This window comes from Anolis carolinensis, chromosome 6, assembly GCF_035594765.1.
Source record: "Anolis carolinensis isolate JA03-04 chromosome 6, rAnoCar3.1.pri, whole genome shotgun sequence".
Taxonomy (NCBI): Eukaryota; Metazoa; Chordata; class Lepidosauria; order Squamata; family Dactyloidae; genus Anolis; species Anolis carolinensis.
Genome location: NC_085846.1, coordinates 58,873,934 through 58,897,513, shown reverse-complemented (window position 1 = coordinate 58,897,513; position 23,580 = coordinate 58,873,934). Strand labels below are relative to the sequence as shown.

General features: G+C 38.1%; 1 protein-coding gene across 2 annotated transcripts in view; it reads left to right on the top strand.

Annotated features, from left to right (window-relative positions):
* Positions 1-23,168, top strand: part of fkbp9 (FKBP prolyl isomerase 9) — a 33,168-nt gene extending 10,000 nt beyond the window's left edge. Inside the window, exons 2-10 of one of the 2 annotated variants that reach the window (XM_003222263.4) lie at positions 3,002-3,147; positions 5,393-5,582; positions 6,181-6,326; positions 12,637-12,826; positions 14,123-14,268; positions 14,905-15,091; positions 16,327-16,472; positions 16,906-17,069; positions 21,407-23,168. In XM_003222263.4, the coding sequence (XP_003222311.1) occupies positions 3,002-3,147; positions 5,393-5,582; positions 6,181-6,326; positions 12,637-12,826; positions 14,123-14,268; positions 14,905-15,091; positions 16,327-16,472; positions 16,906-17,069; positions 21,407-21,586 (1,495 nt within the window). In that variant the 3' untranslated portion in view covers positions 21,587-23,168. The other variant, XM_008112832.3, reaches the window with a different exon arrangement.
* Positions 23,169-23,580: the final 412 nt, after the last annotated feature.

The window sequence follows — 23,580 nt, the reverse complement described above, 5'->3', positions numbered from 1 at the left end:
AGAAGAAATGCAAGACTGTAATCCGGGAAACCAGCTTGAAAGCATCTGGATAAGAATCAAGGGAACCGGGACTCAAAAAGATCTTGTCGTGGGTGTCTACTACAGACCTCCGAGTCAGGATGAAGGACTTGATGAAGCCTTCTGTCAACAGCTGACCAAACAGGCACAAAGAAGAGATATAGTAGTCATGGGCGATTTCAATTATCCCGATATCTGCTGGAAAACAAACTCAGCCAAGAGTACAAAGTCCAACAAATTTCTCACTTGCCTTGCAGATAATTTTATGGTCCAGAAGGTAGAAGAGGCAACAAGGGGATCAGCAACTCTTGATCTAATCTTAACAAATGTGGAAGACCTGATCAATACAGTTGAAGTGGTTGGATCCTTAGGGGCAAGTGACCATGTGCTCCTGCAGTTTGCAATACAAAGGAATGCTGAAACTAAGACAAGTCAAACACGCATTCTGGACTTTAAGAGAGCTGACTTCCAAAAAATGAAGGAATTACTGAGCGGCATTCCATGGATGCCGATATTAAAAAACAAGGGAGTTAAGGATGGATGGGAGTTTTTCAAAAGTGAAATACTCAAGGCGCAAATGCAAACAGTGCCAACAAAGAAGAAAAATAAGACAAGTGCAAAGAAGCCAGAATGGATGTCCAAAGAACTTCTAACTGAGCTAAAGCTCAAAAGTGACATGCACAAGAAGTGGAAAAGGGGAGAAATCACCAAAGAAGAATTCAAACGTATAGCCAACACCTGTAGGGAAAAGGTTCGCAAGGCTAAAGCACAAAATGAGCTCAGGCTTGCCAGGGACATAAAAAACAACAAAAAAGGCTTTTTTGCTTACGTTGGTAGAAAAAGGAAGAAAAAGGAGGCGATAGGGCCATTGCAAGGAGAAGATGGGGTGATGGCGACAGGGGACAGGGAAAAGGCAGAACTACTTAATGCCTTCTTTGCCTCGGTCTTCTCAGAAAAAGAAAGCCATCTTCAACCTCAGCAACATGGAATGGACGAAGGATTGGGGGAAATCCAACCCCAAATAGGGAAACAAGTTGTCCAGGAACACTTGGGCTCTCTAAACGAATTCAAGTCCCCAGGGCCAGATCAGCTACACCCAAGAGTACTGAAGGAACTAGCGGAAGTTATTTCAGAACCACTGGCAATTATCTTCGAGAGTTCTTGGAGAACGGGAGAAGTCCCAGCAGATTGGAGGAGGGCGAATGTGGTCCCTATCTTCAAGAAGGGAAAAAAGAACGACCCAAACAATTACCGTCCGGTCAGCCTCACATCAATACCAGGCAAAATTCTGGAAAAGATCATTAAGGAAGTGGTCTGCGAACACTTAGAAACAAATGCGGTCATTGCTAATAGTCAACACGGATTTACCAAAAACAAGTCATGCCAGACTAATCTGATCTCTTTTTTCGATAGAGTTACGAGTTGGGTCGATACAGGGAATGCTGTGGATGTAGCGTACCTGGATTTCAGTAAGGCCTTCGACAAAGTCCCCCACGACCTTCTGGCAAACAAACTAGTAAAATGTGGGCTAGACAAAACTACGGTTAGGTGGATCTGTAATTGGCTAAGCGAACGAACCCAAAGGGTGCTCACCAATGCGTCGTCTTCATCATGGAAAGAAGTGACAAGTGGAGTGCTGCAGGGCTCCGTCCTGGGCCCGGTTCTGTTCAACATCTTTATTAACGACTTAGACGAAGGGTTAGAAGGCACGATCATCAAGTTTGCAGACGACACAAAACTGGGAGGGATAGCTAACACTCCAGAAGACAGGAGCAGAATTCAAAACGATCTTGACAGACTAGAAAGATGGGCCAAAACTAACAAAATGAAGTTCAACAGGGACAAATGCAAGATACTTCACTTCGGCAGAAAAAATGGAAATCAAAGATACAGAATGGGGGACGCCTGGCTTGACAGCAGTGTGTGCGAAAAAGACCTTGGAGTCCTCGTGGACAACAAGTTAAACATGAGCCAACAATGTGATGCGGCTGCTAAAAAAGCCAATGGGATTCTGGCCTGCATCAATAGGGGAATAGCGTCTAGATCCAGGGAAGTTATGCTCCCCCTCTATTCTGCCTTGGTCAGACCACACATGGAATACTGTGTCCAATTTTGGGCACCACAGTTGAAGGGAGATGTTGACAAGCTGGAAAGCGTCCAGAGGAGGGCGACTAAAATGATTAAGGGTCTGGAGAACAAGCCCTATGAGGAGCGGCTTAAAGAGCTGGGCATGTTTAGCCTGCAGAAGAGAAGACTGAGAGGAGACATGATAGCCATGTACAAATATGTGAAGGGAAGTCATAGGGAAGAGGGAGCAAGCTTGTTTTCTGCTGCCCTGCAGACTAGGACACGGAACAATGGCTTCAAACTACAGGAAAGGAGATTCCACCTGAACATCAGGAAGAACTTCCTCACTGTGAGGGCTGTTCAGCAGTGGAACTCTCTCCCTGGGGCCGTGGTGGAGGCTCCTTCCTTGGAGGCTTTTAAGCAGAGGCTGGATGGCCATCTGTCGGGGGTGCTTTGAATGCGATTTCCTGCTTCTTAGCAGGGGGTTGGACTAGATGGCCCATGTGGTCTCTTCCAACTCTACTATTCTATGATTCTATGATTCTATGATTCTGTACCTTTCCAAGCTCTTGATGTGGGCCAACATAGACTGGTTATGGTATTTCTCTTAGAACCGAAAAAGATATGAAGAAATCTTTTAATTGAATCTGGCTGTTACCCCCTATCAGTGATCTAGTCTTTTAATCTAGCCCTGATCAAAACAGCCTTGATCCTTTCCATCACAATTAGAATGGAGCTTGTAGATTATCAGTAAATTGTGGATCACATTTTCAGAATCTGAATTTGACAAATTCATGGAGGATTGGCCATCTGTAGCACTTAGCCATTCTAGACTGAGTAAAGAAAATTAATGTAAATAATATGTTAAATAAGTTACAAATGAAGATGTAAGTGACCTTTTAACATTTCTTTCTAGCTATGATAGAGGCTCCACATTCAACGTGGTTTTGGGTAAAGGTCAACTTATTGCTGGAATGGACAAAGCTCTGCTTGGCATGTGTGTAAATGAGAGGCGGTTTGTAAAAATTCCACCCCATCTTGGATATGGAAACGAAGGGGTTGGTAAGTATCATATTCTGTTTATAAGTCAGGAATCTAGATGTTATGAATCAAGGTGGGTTGAATAGAAGTTAATCAGACTTGTTTTTTGGTTTATGAAACATATCCATTGGCAATGGAAGCTCTTCACTATTCATTTATTTATTTAGTTTCAAAGGTAAAAAGGTAAAGGTTTTCCCCTGACGTTAAGTCCAGTCGTGACCGACTCTGGGGGTTGGTGCTCATCTCCATTTCTAAGCTGAAGAGCCGGCGTTGTCCGTAGACACCTCCAAGGTCATGTGGCCGGCATGACTGCATGGAGCACCGTTACCTTCCCACCGGTATTGATCTACTCACATTTGCATGTTTTTGAACTTCTAGGTTGGCAGGAGCTGGGGCTAACAACGGACGCTCATTCCTCTCCCGGGATTTGAACCTGGGACCTTTTGGTCCGCAAGTTCAGCAGCTCAGCGCTTTAACACACTGCGCCACCACCAGGGGCCCTTAGTTTTAAAAGCATTGTATAAATAAGCAAGTATAAAACTGATAAAATAGAGGGAACACAAGTAGCTAAATAATTTTAGACCAAAAACAGGCAACAATGACCACGTTGTCTGTAGCTTTAAACAGTTCTTCTGCATGAAGCAGGGCATTGTAGGTAAGCATACAGATGTGGAGTTGTTTGTTCTGCAACACAGTTGCACAAGGTGGAGGATTCTTCTAAGTAGTGCCATTTAGCCAGGTTGTCTGCCAACACTTCTGAGGAACTTCCAAATTGTCCATTCTTGGTTTGCCCCTGGAGGCAGACCCTCTGGGGGGGGGGGGGGGGAATCCATTTGGGATTTCCTGGTTTAGCTCATGAAACTTTTCCTTGATTCTAGTCTACTGGGAGGAGGCTGATAGCCATGCAGTGGATGGCTTTCACAGTGTTCAACCTTATTTATCTCAGTTGGCAGCAATATCCCATCGCACAGCAGGGTGTGTGTGGCAATGCTAGCTGGCTTATGGAGTCTATCAATAGGTGTAGATTTGAGACATCCTGTGATTATTTTACATGTTTTGTTCAGTACTATATTCACCTGCTTCGCATGGGCAGACGTGCCAAAAAAGGGCAGGCATACTCAGCAGTTGAGGGCTGACTTTATTAATTTTGGGTCTGCACCCCATGCACTACCAGTAAGTTTGCACAGGATGTTTTGAGGGCAACTACTTTGTTCATACAGTGTTTCCTAAATGTTATTGTTCGATCTAAGGTGACACAGAGATATTTAGGATGGAAACAGTGTTTGAGCTCTTGGCCTTCCCAGGCAACATTCAATTTCCTGCTGGTTTCATGGTTACGTAGGTGGAAAGCATGCACTTGTTTCTTGGCAGGGTTAGGCAGGAGATATCTTTCAACTCTTCAGTGAAAGGATGGTGGAAATGATGTGATCAAACTGGTACAGCATCCCCCACATGCTGTCATATATTGTAGTGGCTGGAGAATGACTCTAGAGACAACTGTGTTTAGCATGTCTGGCTCTGAGGGATCATAAGAACCAAGGCAGTGTGTGAGGAAGAAATAAGATAATTGCTTATACTATTTTTCTGCTCACCCATCCTGTATTATCTAGACTTTGAGGATCCAGTAATGTGAACCATCTAAAAATAGCACCGAAGAGTATTCTGTAGCAGCTGCTCTCCAAAGCAGAACAGACTAGCAGGAGTAACACATTATCTGCCCCTATGTACCCAGGCTTTATGCTACAGCTGGTCTTGTATGTATCAGTTGATCTGAAGGCATAGATAAGTTAGGAAGTTGAATCGGAGTGATGGAGCTGCTGCTTCCACATATTTATTATAAATTATGGACTTCCGAGCAACATAGGCAGGGCCACTGGGTGTGATCCTGCTCCCTTCTGCTCGACATGTTTAGATCCACAGTTAAAGAAAGAAAGAAAGTTGCTGTTAGCAGAGGGGAACAAAGAAAGAGAGGTGCCATTGTGCTACTTCAGCTCCAGCAACACATTAGATATATTCTGTAAAGTTTTAAATACAACATTGTTCCTTTGTCTGTATTTTATTATTAGCCATCTTGAGTACTATTTTTAGCAGAGAGTAGGAGGTAAATTTAATAGGTAAATGAACATGGTTGAAAAAAGCCTAGGTATTTCTGTTGCCAGTATGAGATTTCTAGATATGTTTAGAAAAGCATGGACTAGTGCTTTGTGGGGACATTGACTTCTGTCTTTTGTTCATATATTTTAAATAATGTATTTTACATCCTCAGCTGGTGTAGTTCCTCCAAATTCAATACTGCATTTTGATGTGCTTATGGTGGACATTTGGAATTCTGAAGATCAAGTTCAGATTCAAACTTACTATACACCAGAAAATTGTACAAGAACAATCCAGGTGTCTGATTTTGTAAGATACCACTACAATGGGACATTTCTTGATGGAACACTATTTGATTCAAGGTAAAGTTAACAATTTTTTTTACACACAGGCGTACACACCTTTATCTATAGGAAACATATTTGAGGATAGCCTTGTTCATCATGCAGCAAAATACTACAAAATCCAAAATCCACAAAACAGTGATATGTGTAGTAATATGATTGAAGTCAGATGCCACTGCCCACTTTGACCATGTGAAGACTAAAAAATCAAGGGCGGTAAAAATTATGGATCCTCCTACACTGACCATTAAAGCGGCCTCAAGGCTGCTTCGTAGCCCAATAGGAATGATAAAAATCTGTGAGCAAGCCCTGAAAGAGCCACTACCTGTCAGAATGCATAATTCTGAGTTAATACACCAAATAGTCCAATGCAGTATAAAATTAGTTTCTTATGTTGATCTAGCAACAAGAGCTTTAAAGATAGAATGTGAATTCTTTCCAAAATTAGTGCTTGCCTTGACTTTATCTATGGTTTTATGAATATGAAACCTAGTTATAAGCAAATCTATATAGTAGATTGATCCTGCTTTGTCCAAATCTTCCAACATCTCACTCACTTCCAGTGGTAGAATGAAGCTCCCTACTATAAGTAACTTGTACTTATTTATATGTTCAGTCATAACAGGATGAGAACATATGACACCTATGTGGGAATCGGCTGGCTCATCCCTGGTATGGACAAAGGTCTCCTTGGAATGTGTGTAGGAGAAAAGCGTATAATCACAGTACCACCATTCCTGGCATATGGAGAAGATGGAGATGGTAAATGCCAATGTTGTTCATACCCATAGTCCCTGAAAGAGTTATCATAATATATAAGATGACAGGAAAGAATTTGAAAAAATGTGAATTTGGAGTGTTTTATAGGAAGCAACTGATAGTTCATTAAACACAATAATTGATTGGTTTACTGCTCCTTTGTCTTACAGAGGTAGAAATGTTATATCTTTTTTTCCCCTTAATACTTTTCTAGCTAAATTGTTAGAATTACAATTTGTTAAAAAATTATTTAACATCTTCTACACTTTTTTTCTTAAACCATCATTGTTGATAAGATTTTTGGGATCAATTAGAACAGTGATTCTCAACCTGTGAGTCGCCAGGTGTTTTGGCCTACAACTCTCAGAAATCCCAGCCAGTTTGCCAGTTAGGATTTCTGGGAGTTGAAGGCCAAGACATCTGGGGACCCCCAGGTTGAGAACCACATAATTAGCACATGCACATCCAGCTTCTAATCCTAACTGGTAGTAGACCAATCAAATCAATTAGAGTATTTAGATGATGATTTAACATTGAATGATCAAGACAATGTCTATTTTAGATTGAACAAGCAATTGGATTTAGGTCATAATTATTTGTTATAGATTTGCAACTAGTTAGATTAGGTTTGAACTGTTGGTCCCAACTCCAAATGGGATCCCTTTGGCTCAATGTGAGGGTCATGAAATATCTGGTAACAGCAAAAGACTTCCGAATGCCACCTAGTGGCTGTTTTAGAATTGACAAGCATCTGTTGTGCCGTGTTTACAGTGGACTCTGCAGTAGATGCTACAGCTGTATTTGATAAAAAGGAAAAATCAGCAGTTTAGCAAGCCTTGCAAATCATGATTTGTTATCAGGAAATGTTTGATTTTAATACCTATTTTATGTGGCTGAGTCATGTAAAATGTCTTGTGCCAAAAGAGTGGAAAAGTTTAAGAAGCCCTGAGTTAGATCACTAGCATCAAAATGTCTCTTCTTTTGTTTCATTATGCTTTGTGAAAAATATCTGTTGGGAAAGTATGATAATGACATTTTTATAACCAAACTGCAGAGGAATGCTATATAGATTAAGGAAAGCTCAGCACAGAGTATAAATGGTTGGCGATATCAATGCCAAAGATATCTCTTAACTAAGCTGGTTTTTAAATTGTGTAACCACATTTGTCTACATAACACTTTGTGGAGCATCTTGTGTTTGTTTAATAAATGACTACAATAAAAATAATTTAACTACAATAGCCTGTTGACAGCAAGGCTAATTTAAAAGGTTAAAAGCATAGGGAAAAATGATCAGAATTAAATCCACTTCATTAAAAGATTCTTCTGCTGTAACCAGTTAACTGCTATATTCCATTCTAAATAAAAAGGTCTTTGTTTGCCAGTGGAAGGAAAAACAGAACTGGACAGCCTGACCTGCTATGGGAGAGAGCCCCACTACCTGACAGCAGCCACTGAGGAAATCTTCTCATATGTCCTCACTTAGTGATGGATCAAGAGAAAATCCTCCCAAAAGATCTTAAAAACCATGCAGATTAGGAAGAGCTGGCCTTTTTCATACTCTGGGCCTCTTAAGGTATATATGACTTTGTAGACCATAGTCAGGAGATAATCAAATAATATAGTGAGCCTGATGACAGGATGCCATTTAAAATGTGTGTATGGGAGGAAGTGATTTTCTGCTCAATTGATTCATTGATTGATTAATAGGAGATATTTTGATATAGCCAAGATTACACTGCTAAGAAGCAGTGTATCTCTTTTTTAAATTTGTTTTTATTATTGTTTTGTCGTTTTATCCCACTTCCACCCTCCTACCCTCCCCTTCTTGTACATACATTTTATACAACCAACTACAGAAGTTATTTTTGAAATATCAATCTCAATCTTAATTTTTCCACTCCACATCTTAGTACATTCTCTGAATAGTTCTTAACTGGTTCCCACATTCCCTTGATTATTGCAATCTTTTCAATTTTATCTATATTATTCCATTTGCGATTTGTGATTTCTACATTTAACATATCAACTATATATTTATACCAATTCGTCAGAGTCCATTTTGTTTTATCTTTCCAAGCCCTCACTAAAACAATTTGTGCACATGCTATTAATTTGTCAACCATTTTTTTCTTTTTATATATTCATCACTTCCGTTATCCTTACATGTAGTACATTTCTATTAACTATTACTATTGGTAGATTTAGCATTCTATTGATTTCTCCTTCAATCATTCTCCAGTATTCTTGCACTTGATCGCACCCCTCTTTGCTCACAACCACGCCAACACCTATTTTTCATCCCTGGTAAAAAACGTGAAAGTTGTGCAGGAGTTCTGTACCATTTTTGTAACATTTACCTTCTTAACATTTTTGTAACATTTTCCTTCCTTCTTAATACATTGTACTTTTCTTCTGCTATATTACTTATTTCCCTTTGTATGTCTTCCCTCTCAATTTCCATGTCCATTCTCCATGTCTGGAAAATTTCCTCTATTATTTCTTCTTTTACTGTTATAATTTGTTCGTACAGATCTCCTGCCACCTTCTTTTCCTCTCTCAAACATTTCCTAATCACCTTCTCAAATGGACTGTCCTGTTCTCTAATTTTTTCCCTCAGTCTAAAAATTTCCTGTCTTATAGCCCAGCTTTGAATCCAATTCCCTGATCCTATCCAATTCTGAATTTCTTTTTGTTCTACAGGGTCTCCATCTACTGTATACAAATCCCCCACTAACCTTTTCCCCTCTACTTTCAATTGATCTCAATGTTCTGCCTATAATTTCGTTATTATTGTAATTAATTTGCCATATAGTTGCCATCTTATTCTCATTGCCTGGACTTAGCTTCTTCTTTCTTTTCCCCCCACACTTTTATTGTTCCTTTAAAAGGTTCCTTAAATTCTGCTTCTTCTCACCTACTCCATTCCCTAAATATTATTTCTTTTTCTTTAGTATTATTTATTATCTTCTCCATATTTGCCCATTTTTTTAGTTTACTGTATTTCCAACAATCTTTGGATTTGAAACGCATCGTGGTAGACTTCTAAACTTGGAATCCCCCAACCTCCCTCTTCCTCTTTTGCATTTAACCATTTGCCCCTAATTCTGGGCCTTTTTCCTCCGACTGCCCATTTTCTTATTCTCCTGTCCCATGTCTTTAGTGTCTTCCTATCTACTGTGTTCGGTAATGTTTGAAATAAATATATCAATTTTGGTATTATAAACATTTTTAGTGCCCTTATTCTGTCCACTCTTGTTGATGTTTTCCCTTCCCAATTCTTAAATTGTTTCTCTAATACTTTCCATTTTTGTTTATAATTCCCCTTGACTATACTCTTTGGGTTTTTATATATCCATACTCCTAAGTATTTCAACTTCTTTAATCCTAATCTTAACCCTGATATTTTCCTAATCTCCAGTTGTTACCTTGGTGGGGTATTAAGACATAGTATCTCTGACTTTTTGATATTAACGAATAGTCCTGATATATTCTTAAATTCTTCCAATTTTTTAATCATATCTTTTACCATAATTAATGGTTGGCTTGTAATAATCATGGCATCATTGGCAAAGAAATTAAGCCTTATTTCTTCCTTTTGTCCTCCTTCCTTTTCTGTTTTGTACCCTGTCCAATTGGTGGTGTTCCTGATACTTTCAGCTAGCATTTCCATCGCTATTGCAAATAAAGTGGGGGATAATGGACAAACTTGTTTTGTACCATTTAAAATTGGTATCTCTCCTGTCCTTCCATTATTCACCCTTATTTTTGCTTTACAGTTGCTGTACAATTGTTGCAATGTTTTGCAAAAGTTTATTTATTTATTATTATTTATTTCAATTATTTATACCCTGCCCTTCTCACCCTAGGGGACTCAGGGCGGCTTACAAATGGCAATTGATGCCGTTACACTGATATACAATAAACTAAAACGATTAAAACAGTTAAAACAGTCATAAAATAGTCATAAAATACAATATACAAGTTTAAAACAATGCAAAGTGCTTATGCACTTATGTAAAGTTTTCCCCCATATTCAACTGTTGACATAATCTTAACAGATAATTGTGATTGACTTTATCAAATGCTTTGTAAACATCCAATTTGAGAATTCCCATTTTTTCCTTATTCGAATTTGCATGATTCATTGCAATTACTCACAGACTCAGACTCAGAAGTGGAGTGGGCAGATCTAAAGACAACTTGGCAAGGTGGCACTACTTGGAGGAATCCTCCACCTTGTGTGACTGTGGAGCTGAACAAACAACTCAGCATATGTATGCTTGCCCACAATGCCCTGCCTCATGCATGGAGGAGGAGTTGTTTAAAGCTACAGACAATGCGGTTGCTGTTGCCCGCTTTTGGTCCAAAACTATTTAGTTGCTTGTGATTTCTTCTTTTTTTATTACCATTATTTGAAATGTATTCGTTGTACAATGCTTTTGACACGAAATAAATTGCAATTACTACATTTTTTTATTGAATCCTCAATTTTTCTTCCCTTCACAAATCCATATTGATCCTCTTTGATTATTTTTGGCATTATTGCTTCCAATCTTTTTGCTAATTTTTTTGTAAATATTTTATAATCCTGATTGCATAGACTAATGGGTCTGTACAACCCTGGTTGTGTTAAATCTCTTCCCTTTTTGGGTGTAGTTATAATTTCTGATACTTTCCATGTTAGGGGGTCTTTTTGCTTAGTTTATATTTCATTGAACAACTCTGTTAGGTGTGGTGCCAACTCTTCCATATATGCTTTATAATATTCTGCTGGAAATCCATCTGGCCCTGGTGACTTGCCTCCCTTTAACCCTTTAATTGCCCTTATTGTTTCCTCTTGCGTTATTGGTTGATTTAATAACTCTCTGTCTTCCACTGCAATTTTTCTCTGATATTTAAGTTCCCTTGCATTACCCTCTCTTCCTTATATATAGTTCTTTATAATATTTTGCCATTATCTCCCTAATCTTACTTTACTTCTCTTGTTCTTTCCCATTTTCGTCTTTCAATCTCTTTACCCATGTTTTTTTTCTTTTTTCTTTTTCAAATAGTAAACCATCCTCTTCATTGATTTTATATTCCAACTTTGGGAATAGCTTTTAACGTATAGATATTTATTTATTATATTCCTTTCCTCAAATGCTTCTAATTGTTTTTTTTCTCCTTTAGCTTTCTCGAGATCTGTCTATCTTTAGTCCTTTTATGTTTGTCTTGCAGGGATTCTATTTCTTTTATTCTCTTATCCTGTTCATTCCTCCATCTCCTTCTAAGATATACCTCTAAACTTATACAGTAACCCCTTATCACTGCCTTGCTTGCATCCCAAATTATATCTTTAGTTACTTATCCATTATCATTGGTCTTGAAATACTTTTTTATTTCTTTCCTAATTGTTTCATATTCTTCCTCTCTACTGTTTAAAACTGTATTATATCTCCTTTTACTTTTACTCTTAATGGTGCATGATCCGATAAATGTATTGGAAGTGTTTTTGCCTCTAGAATCACTGATTGCTTTGTCTGTTACCATAGACATCATGTCTGAATTCAACTTTCAAATATTAGTGTTCCCAGAGGCACAAGTGTATAATAAAAATATTTATTGAACAGAAATTGAACATGTTACAGATTTTCATATTTAATGCTTCTGAATTGCATTTCTCACCCTGTAAATTATATTTGTCACTCTGTTTCTTAGCTAACTCTGAATTCTAAGTCCTGACAGATCCCTACTCTTGACAGGTCCAACCCATACTCACTCCACCTAACTGCCATACTTTTTTTTAATATCCTCAAACATCCCATTAATCAGCATTGACTCCCAACTATCTATTCCCCTCCTTACTAATCCTTACCTTATAGCATCCAATTCACAGTGCATACATAACTATATTATTTCAATGTCTAATAAACGAAATAAATTTTCTCCTGAAAATTCTAGAACACTGCATACTCTTACATTGAACCTGGATTCTATAGGAATTCAGAATTACTGGCCTTAGAATAGTGAGGTTTTTTAAATACCTGGTTGGAAAGATGAATAATTTGGCAGTTGCCAAAAAACCAAGCATAATGATGGTACTTACAGAGGAAAGACTTGGACTGCAGTTCTTTGTGCACCTCCCTGGAATGAGATCCCTGAGTAAACATGCAAGTAATAGCAACTTATTCTAGAATCTAGATTATAATAGTGGATGGTGTATCTCACACTAATTAGTAAATGTTCTTTCGATATATGAGCATGTTAACATGATATGTGTCATGTTAGCAGAACTTCTAAATAAGTGCAGTGCTTCCCACTTTGCATACAGGTAAAGAAATCCCTGGACAAGCTTCTCTTGTCTTTGATGTGGTTCTGCTAGACCTTCACAACCCCAAAGACACGATCACTGTGGAAAAACAATATGTGCCTGAATCCTGTGAGCGCCAAAGCCAAGTTGGGGATTTCCTAAGATACCATTATAATGGCACACTACTGGATGGCACATTGTTCGATTCCAGGTAACCAGATAATTAAACTGGCAGTTCCTCCATGTGCTCTTGGCAATCTTTGGCTACCTTTTGGCAGCTATCTTGAAAAATCTTATATCTATGGAAAAGAAAGGAAACTTGGAAAAACATTTCTGAAATCAGATCGTTAATTCAGTGCAGTTACATTTGATAGGAAACATCTTGAACTTTCTTGCTTTGATTTTGCCTTTGCAACAAGAGATGAAAATAACAGTACAGAAACTGGTGTTGTGCACAGTTATTTTTAAAAATAGCTAACAAACAACAATATATGAAATTCTTGCATATGAAAAATTACAAGCGTTCAGATATTCTTCTTTTAGAGCAATTTTAGTCTGCAAATTTTTGTTTTTATTGCTTAGTTAAGAGATAGTGATGTAGTACGGCAATCTAATTGGTAATTTAAAAAACACCCTGTTTTATGCATTTAATCATAGTATGTCAATTATGTTAATTTAGAATAGGTTACCTATCAGAATTTTACATGCTTTTTATAGTGGCATGAACTAATTAAAATTAATATGTTGCTAGCAAGAAAAGTATATAACACATGATAGCATTTAGAATTTCCCATTTTAAATTATTATCCTAATATTTGGAGAAATTGCACCCAGGGAAATAATTTGAAATTAGGAACTCAGGTAGTTTTAGGGAAAGGCAGAGTATTTGAGGCCCACGGAAGGGATCAGAGGCCTCACTTTTCTCATTCCTGTTGCATGTTCATTTAAGTAGCAGCTTTAGCTATTTGATTTGTTTCTCACAAATATTCCAGTTAGATGTTTGTGTCATGGGGGAAAGACCTGCATTATCTGCATTCATTCCCAGCCACAGTGCATGTATGGACAGGCCTTTCTCCTTTCTCCCATACTTTTCTTAAGTATGGGACATCAGTTATCCCAGCTGTTGACAGCAGATTTGTACAGCCTTACTCTAAAGAAAAATAGTTTAACTCATGTCCTTCCTTTGGTTGAATGAATAAATCCAATCTTTAGCATATAATTAGTTACTCTTTTTCCCTTTCAAGCCCATTTTTTTCTGTGATGTTTTTGTTTTCTGTTTTTGCTTCTGGTATTACTAGATCGCTTTTAGTATCAGTTGCTCCATTATACCAGTACCCTTCTCCATGTTATCGGAAAGCAGGGGGTTAAAACTAAAGATGTAGTGAAAATTATTATTAAAAATGTCATAGAGAGCTATGTGCAGATTTTATATTTGATATAGTGCTAAGTTAGCTTTCAATGTCTTGTTGCTGATCGTGGTCTTAATAAACCAAAATCTTTACTGTAGTTATTCTCGGAACCGAACATATGATACATACATTGGGAAAGGTTATGTGATTGCTGGGATGGACGAAGGCTTGCTTGGCGTATGCATTGGAGAGAAGAGGAGAATAACAATCCCACCTCACCTTGGGTATGGAGAAGAGGGAAGAGGTGAATATAGTTTTTAATTCAGCACATTTCTTCTGAGTACTGCTGTCCAACCATTGCTCTCTTTAATTATATAAAAGCTTTTAGGACTAGTGTGGTACATCTTGTGCTTCCAGGTGAAGCCCCCCCCCCCCCAAAAAATAGCAGCCTTGTTCAGTTTGATAGATATTACTGATAGCTGAAGTATTATTTATTTATTTATTTATTTGCGACATTTATATACCGCCCTTCTCACCCCGAAGGGGACTCAGGGCGGTTTACAAGTATATATACATACAATATATTATATTATACAACTATATCGCAATATTATTAGTAATATTGCATATAATATAAATATACAATTATAATAGTCAATTATAATTATTACATTGTATTACATCATAATATTATTATTAATATTACATGTATATACAATGTATTATAATATTAGTATAGTATAATATAGTATAGTATAGAAGTAACCAATCAAAACCTGGTGAGATTAGTATGGGCTGAGTAGCATAGCTTTAGATAGAACTATGGTATCATCTTCACTTCTACATTTCCTACACATATTATTTATTGATAGTTTTGTCTTAATACTGCTCTAGGAGTAGGGTGGAGGCTTTCTGTTCATGTTATGACTTGTCATTACAGGAAACATTCCAGGATCTGCTGTGCTGGTCTTTAACATCCATATAATAGACTTCCACAACCCTTCAGATTCTGTTGCTATTACCACCCATTACAAACCCAGCAACTGCTCAGTTTTGAGCAAAAAAGGTGACTACTTGAAGTATCACTATAACGCCTCGCTCCTAGATGGTACTTTATTAGACTCAACGTAAGTATCTCATTTATTATTTAACAATTTTAGAATATTCAGGCTTGGAGAGTAAAGATAAATCAGCTTTTGCTACTTAATTTTATAAATTACTTATATTCCATTAAAGCATATTAGAGGGAAAGGTAGTGGAGTTAGGAAGGAATAAATTATACCAGGAATGGTAATGATATGGCCCTCTAGTACAGAGCTTCTTAAATCTGGGGTACTGACTGCATTTGGGGTCCCCTAACTAAATTTGGGGGGTTGTGATGGGCCCCTCACTACCCTGCTTTTACTTCTATAAAGGAGTAGGTATAGGGTGTGCACACCATTTTTAATTCTGTTTATCTCCAATGCAAAATTCTACTGTAGAATTTTGTGGTTTGTAGTTTAGTGAGGCCCAGGAGCTCTCCAAACTGTGTTAAAGCCCCTCCCTAAACTACAAACTCCAGGATTCTGCAGGAGGCAGCAACAGGATTTAAAGTAGTACATGCATCCTTGGGTATCCTTCTCTGAAGCTGTTTAGGCAGATGCTGGATGACCAACTGTCAGGAGGGCTTTGAGTAGCTATTTTTGCATGGCAAAATGGGGTTGGACTGGATAGTCTTTGGGGTGTCTTCCAACAATAGAGACTCTATGAGACTCTAATAGGAACAAAAGGGAGTTGAGCATGGGTCCATTTCAGGCCCATGGCCCACTCTGCAACCTAGGACTTTTTAAGTTGGAGGCATGGACCCCGTTGTGGTTCCCTACTTCAGCGGAAAAATGGTGAGCCAACAAATATATTCTGCTACTTGAGCCTGCCAGCAAGTATGCCAACATGGTATGAAAAAGATCAAAGATGCTCTATGCCTTGCAGTATCAAATATTCATCCAAGATTTAATTCTTTATGTAAAAATAAAAAGCACAGCCGCTTCATTAGTATGTAAACTATTTTTCATCTTTAATCAATGGGAACATTCTATATTTAGCAAAGAACTGGTTTCAAATAAATTTATTTATCATTTATTGTCAGTAAATGCTTTATTTATATACCTATTTTATAGACCTATGACCATGTAAAAATGTCTCCATAAAAGCGGGGGTCACAAGAGGAAAGTGTTTAAGAAGCCCCACTCTAGATATTAGTGGATGCAGATCACCACACAAAAATAATCACATGTTGAGAAATGCCAGAAAGTTGGAGGAAGTGGCATTCAAATTCTGTTATCAGCATATCTCAGTTTGAAAACTATTGTATTCTTTTTTTCAGGGTTAGCCTTGGGAAAACTTATAATATAGTTCTAGGTTCTGGGCAAGTTGTATTGGGCATGGATATGGGTCTCAGAGATATGTGTGTTGGAGAGAAAAGGACAGTTATTATTCCTCCCCATCTTGGTTATGGAGAAGCTGGAGTTGGTAAGTATGTAATGTTTTGCACAGTTTCAAGTGTTTATTGTACTGAAACTTGGTGGTCAGTGGAAACTGACATATGAACATGACTTGTGATCTTCTAAATTGGGTTACCATAATTAACTCCTGTGATACAGCTTATTTTTGTTGTTCAAATATATGCATTGGTCCTTGGGCACCATGCTGACTTTTAATTGTAATGCTGTTTACTGCAATTTGTTTTTTAAATTTCCTTAAAAATAAAACCTGGAGCATGCTGGAAAATAGGAAAAAAAACCACCTTTTTATCTCAGTAGGTAATCATATGGCTGAAATAATAGCTAATAGCTTCTAGATAACTTGCCTATGCTTGTAGTGTGTGAATTAGATTGTGCTACATTTCCATGCCCTCACTAACTAAAATGTTCCATTAAAATAATGTTTCTTTTAAAAAAAACAGAAGGAGAAGTCCCAGGTAGTGCTGTATTAGTTTTTGACATTGAACTGCACGATTTGGTATCTGGATTACCAGAAGGTTACATGTTTGTATGGCATGATGAAGTCTCCCCCAAACTCTTTGAAGAAATTGATAAGGATAACAACGGAGAGGTTCTTCTTGAAGAGGTAAGATTTGGGCTTTTAAAATTGCTTTACAGATACCTTCTTTTTGATAGATGGCAGTGATACAATTTATTGAAGAAATTCTAATATCTTGAATTCAGCCAGGGTGACGGAACCTGTGGCCTTCTAGATGTTAATGAGATATTATTCCCGTCAATCCCAGTCAATAAGAGATGATGCTGTAATTAATTTGGCCTGCTTCTGCTTTCTGCAAAAGATTGATACTGTATTTGGGTTGACATTGTGGCAGAGAAGCATTTCTGAAAAATTGAAACAGCGTATTTGGACATTCTACGTAAATGCAGAGACCTGCATATGCTTCCAGGTCTAGTTCAACAGAGAATCTGCATAATCAAGCTATATAGCGTGTCTGATTTAAATCATCTCCAGTAGCATTGAAAATTATAAAAGAATCACAAGTGCTCTCATGGCAGATGGAAATTTATGTCCATTAGGTTTTGTAACTTTTTTTGTCCAACAGAGGTGACTGTATTTCCAAATTTTCCAATTTTTATCCTATACCCTGAGTGAGTCATGATGAGATAGATGGCAGAGGCTTTTTGATGTTTGATGCCCTAATGAGTTAATGTTGGATTTTGACATAGTACAAATTTGTCAAATTAATTTGTGGTTCGATACCACTTTAACTGCCATGGCTCAATGTTTTGGAGTCCTGGGATTTGTACCATATTTCATTGCATAATAGCCTTCACCACATAATAGTTGCACCCCCATCTTTGGGGAAGCAAAATTGGTCCTTGCATAATATGTTCCTTGAGCCGTCTCAGAACCGTTTGGAGTTATTCCCACTTTCCTTCCTTCTATCTCCGAAGGAAAAACAGTTTAAAAAACCTGAAATGAAGGTCTCTGGAACTCAGATCTTTTCTACTCCTCCAAAGAGTTCCATTTCAGATTTTGTAAACTGTCTTGCCTTTGGGAGGGAGGGGGAATCTTACACCCACCTCCAAGACAAGGAAGTTTTAAAAAACAAACATGAAAGGAGCTGTTTGTTTGAGGCTGGATCATCCCTCCTCCTCTTACTCCTCCTGTCTTGGCAGTAAGGCAGTTTTTAAAAAAATAAACAGTAACTGGAGAATTAAAGGCAGATTTTTCTTATTGTGTAATGAAATACAGTATAGGCAGTCCCTGAGTTACAAACTTTTCAAATGATTCATAGTTACAAACATGGCTGGGACAATAGGAAGTGAGAGAAATATAACCTTAGGAAGGGAAATTTACTCCTGAAAGTTATCATGGGGAAATGGTGTTACAATTGAAGCTTTGTCACCAATCCTTGTTTCTACAACAGGCCAGTTATTTCAAAATATAATCACTACAGGGACAGAAAGTGAGGTGAAATCTTCTGAACTGGGGCACAGACAGCAAAACAAATACTACAGGGATGTAAACCCTTCCCTATGCTATACAAAGCTTACACTCCCCCCCCCCCCGGTCCCTCTATATATGACTGGCGTTACACTTAAGAAATGTTATCTGTTCTGACTTACAAACAAATTCAACTTAAGAGCAAACCTATATAACCTATCCTAACTCGGGGACTGGCTGTAGTTTGTTTAGGCATCAGCAGTCTTTGGCAGAGAAGGCTAAAGACCTTGTAAAGCTATAACTCCTATGTTTCCATAGCATTGAGCCATGGCAATTACAGTGGTCTTGCACTGCATTAATTCCAGAATGTAGATGCATATTTAGTTTTACTAGAACAGGCACATGAAATCAACAGGATTTAAATATATATTACGGCTGATGGACCCACAGCTGTTAAGTGAATAACATGCAAGAGTTCACAGAACAGTCAAATTGGGGAAATTGCTAAACACACACAAATTACACAATGTCAGGTAATATCCTGATCAGAGATTAGGCTCTTTCTCAGACTTGCTGCCACTGCAAGGAACTTTGCCACTGTGAGGGTCACCTCATGGTGCTTATCCTCCATCAGATATCTGACCTTCCCTTGCGAGGCATGGTCAGATAATCGAATCAGGATTGGGTGAATGAGTTGACCTCGTTGGGCTGAGTAATAGCGGCACTGCAACAAGATGTGTTCTAATGATTCTATTTCATTTCCACCGCACAGGCATAATCTTTGGGAATAGGGGATACTGGATAGTCTGCCATTTAGCAGCTCTGATGGAAGTACTGTACATTTAGTCTCACTTTTGTGAAGAGTCTTCGGTAATTAGACACTGTGAGACTCTCAAGATAATTAGATAATATGATAATATGATAACAAGGTAATATGACTTAAATGGCTCGGTGTATGGTAAATTCAAGGCCCTAGGGGAACATAGTGAATTTGAGCGAGCTCTGAGCTCTCCCAGGGCAATATCCCTCATCTGTTGCTTCAGTAATTTATGTGCTGTTTTGAAACCAAGGTGAAGTAAAAGGGACGCTGATTGACCAATTGATGTTGCTTTCCGATCAACTCTCCTTGCCCAAGTCATTTCAAATGGGATGAAATGTGATAGGCCCGTTCCCGATTTAAATACAATTATTTTCAGCCAGATATTCATTTTCAGAGTCCAGGCCCTTGTGCTTAGTGGACTTTTGCCCATTTCTAGTAACAAGACTGCGTTAGGAACGCAGTATGGCACATTTAGCAGGTCTCTTGTAAACCTTGCATGGACTCTAAGTTTACGTCTGTTTTTTCCCACCAAATGGCTGCATTGAAGTGAAGTTTTGAAGCAATTTTGGCATTAAGATTTTTTTAATGCTGAGGGGACGTGCTGTCCTCCTTTGGTGTAGTAAAATCTTAGTATGGCAGCTCGGCTAGCTTTAGCTTTTTGGGTCACAATTTCTCTATGTTCTTTCCATGATAATGTATGGTGGAAAGTCAGTCCCAGGTATTGAAAGCTTTTTACTTGCTCTAAAGGGAATTTTCCGATAGACCATTTGTGTTTTGTGTATTTGCGTTCAAAAACAAGGACTTTTGATTTGTTAAAATTGATATTTAGTTCATTTGTTTCACAGTAATCTGTAAATATCTTGAGTTGATGTAGGAGCCCTGGTCTGGATCTGGACAGGATAGCTGTGTCATCTGCATAGAACATAATGGGGACTCTCCTCATGCCCAATCTGGGAAGGTGTCCTTGAGAGTCCATCATGACTTCTTCTAGGTCATTTAGGGATATGTTAAACAGGGTAGGAGCTAAGATACAAGTGACCCCTCTGATCATTTGAATTGGCTTGGAAATTTAGCCTTGCGGACCACATCTAACCTGTAAATGACTGTCCCTGTATAGCTCCTTGATGAGGAAGAGTAGTCTTCTGTCGGTTAGGCACTTATCTAGCTTAGACCATAATCTGGGTCTGGAGACAGAATCAAACGCTGCTTTTAAATCCATGAAGGCCATGAAAAATTTACCTTTCAGTATTTTATGGTATTTCTCCACTAGATGTAGGAGAATTAAACTCTGACCCATGGTGGATGAGTTTTTCCTGAAGGCTGCTGGTGCATCTGAGATAGTTTTATTTGCCTCCAATTCCTTTCTTGCAAAGGAATCGTGCATACAGTTTCCCTGGGATGGAAAGCAGGCTGATTGGTCTGTAGTTACCAGGCTCCTTTGGAGAGCCTTTCTTGTATATTGGAACTGTAATTGCCTGTTTCCAACTCTCTGGGATTTTTCCTGAGTTATTTATTTGGGTGAAAAGAGAGGCCAGTAGTGGGGCCCACCAGTGAATGTTTGATTTTATAAATTCTGCTGGAATAAAATCATTTCCTGGGGCTTTGCCATTTTTGAGTTGTGAGATGAGTTCAGTCATCTCCTCTGGTATAGCTACACACCACTTTGGGGTACTTGAGAGTGGGAGCTCTGAGGGATTGGAGTGATGCAGGGTAGTTGGGTTATTTCCAGAGAAGATGCCTCTGAAATAGTTTTCCCAAACCATTGATGGTATCTGCTGACTGGTTGCGGGGGCGGGAGGGGGGGGGGGAGGGTTAAACGCACCTGAAATGAGGTGCCAGAAAAGTCTGGAGTCTTTTTTTGTGATGCAAGGTGGACCACCCTTTTAATCTACATTGCTTTTTGTGAAGCAATGGGGCTTGTATTCTTTTTTTTCTTTTTTTGCAGATTGTAGTTTGTTAGAAGTGTCCCATGCCCATCTTGTCTGAAGGATCTGTAGGCATTTTTTTTAGAATATATAGTAAGTGACATCACTCCCATTCATTTAAACAAATACACTTAAGCTTGCCTAAATATGGATCCAATCCACTACAAGAATTGGATTTTATCATTGTACATGAATGTGTGAAGTATCCCAAGGTATCAGCTGTATGCATTTCTGAGAATTTTACCTTCCTCTAATTTTTTAAACCCTAGTTCACTACCTATATCCACGAACAAGTACAATCTGGAAAAGGAAAGCTAGCTCCCGGTTTTGATTCTGAAACTATCGTGAAAAATATGTTCACTAATCAGGACCGGAATGGTGATGGCAAGATCACAGCTGAAGAATTCAGACTGAAAGACCAGGAGCCAAAGGAGCATGATGAACTGTAGGAGAGGTTTTTTATGTTTATAAGTGCTGAACTGCTGCTAGAGGGTATGCAGCACAGAAATGGTTTGAATTATGTGTTCATACCTTAAAGCAAATTCACCTGTTTCTGTGTGAACTACAGGTTAAGTCAAAGGTATATAATGGAAAACCTTTCTTTCATGGCATCTGTATTGTGCATTATGAAGTGCCTCCAAATTGGTTTTAGTGACTTTTAGAAGTTAGAAGTACACCATTTGAAACATAGAATTTCTAGAGAAGGTACCCAGGGTACAGGATTAATTAAAAATTGTCTGTGCATCTTGCACTGTTGGTACTCTTCAACCATATGCTCCTGTATCACAGATGTTCATAATCTAGTGTTTAATACAGATTCCTAGGATATGCTCAACTAACAAAGTATTTATTTTTGCTTAGTAAAAAGAAATCCTTTTTGAGGGAAATCCCCCTGCTAACCATTTTGAAAGTCAGTGCTCAACCTGTATATCACCAGTCAATAAGAAGTTGTACTGGTACCAGGGCTTTATGCTTGTCTTGATATTAGCAGCAACAAGTATAAAATATTTTATATAAAGTCTGCAAAAAAGTGCTCATCCTTTCGATGAGGGTACAGAAAGTGTTTCAATCACTTTTGGGCTGTTTTTGTGACCATCATGCTCCCCATAGCCAAATTTCTTACCTTCCAATGCTTCTTGGAGGCAAATTGGTCCTTGAGACCATTTATGGGACAGTAGATGTTCCCCCACAAAACCCAAGTAACTTCCTATTGGAAAAAAAAACCCTCTGCTGACCTTGAAAAGATACAGAGAGGACCAGAAACAGAAACATGTTTTTCACACATACTATGAATCATTGGGTATCTGAACGACAAACATTTTTTTCAGGGAAATGCAGGTCTTCATGGTCCTCTGTTGGAGCACTGGGCCCCCCCTTAAACTGTTTCAGTTTTGCACTTCTCTCACGATTTTGCTAAATCATGGGCCCTATCTATACTGCCAGTATAATATAGATTGAACTTCATTATATGGTCATTGTAGACTCATATAATCAAACGCAATGCAGTTAAATCTGCACTGTAATGGCAATGTAGATGCAGTGTTTACATGCACATAACAGGAGAAAGTCGAAATCTGAAATGCACTGTAAAGATATCACATTGTGCATAACAGATGGTAGCAACATATAAAACATGTGACTATCCATCTACTTATGGAGTAGTAACCAAAAATAGATTGAGAAATTTATTATAATTGATCTTCAGATTAAATTTCACACCTCATCTGCATTTTGTAGATGGGATTAACCTTTAAAGCAATGGCAAAAATTATGGGAAAGGAACATAAATTCACACACGGGCACTAATGAAAATGGACAGTTTCTTTCCTAGGGTAGTGAGAGTTCCTCTAACTTAGAATGGTGCTAGCTTTAAACTTGAGACAAGCATTTAAAATTGTTTTTTTTATTTTACAGAAAGTAAAGTTCTGGTTTTTTAAAACATATTTTGTAATACTAATAATGCCACAAGGATTTGTCAAATGTGATAACATGCTGTTATTTTTATTAAATAAAATATTGACAAAAACCTTGTGCAAGATGCCTTCATGTATGTGTGACCAAGAGTGTGCAGAGGTTTAGTGTTAAACTCAGATGTGTGGAGCAATGATCACGAATTCCTTCCACCTAGCTACTTTTAAAGAGCCTTTTAAAACCAAAGGGCAAAGGGAAATTTTTCTCCAGCTGCTGGTAAGTTTGGCTTCTTTGGAAGGGGGGCACCAAAAAGTGGGAATGTCTCAAAATGACTTGAGAAAGCTTCATTCAGCCCAATGGCTGAACGTTTTATATCCTCTGGATCCTTCCCTCTGTGTTAACAATTTGTCCCATTTCTTTCAAATTTTTTGGAAGGAATTGCAGCTTTGAGTTCTCTTCTTTTTTCATTATACGTCCCCTGACTTGGATTTTTAAACTTCAGATTTGCAGATGACACAGATTTTATAGAATG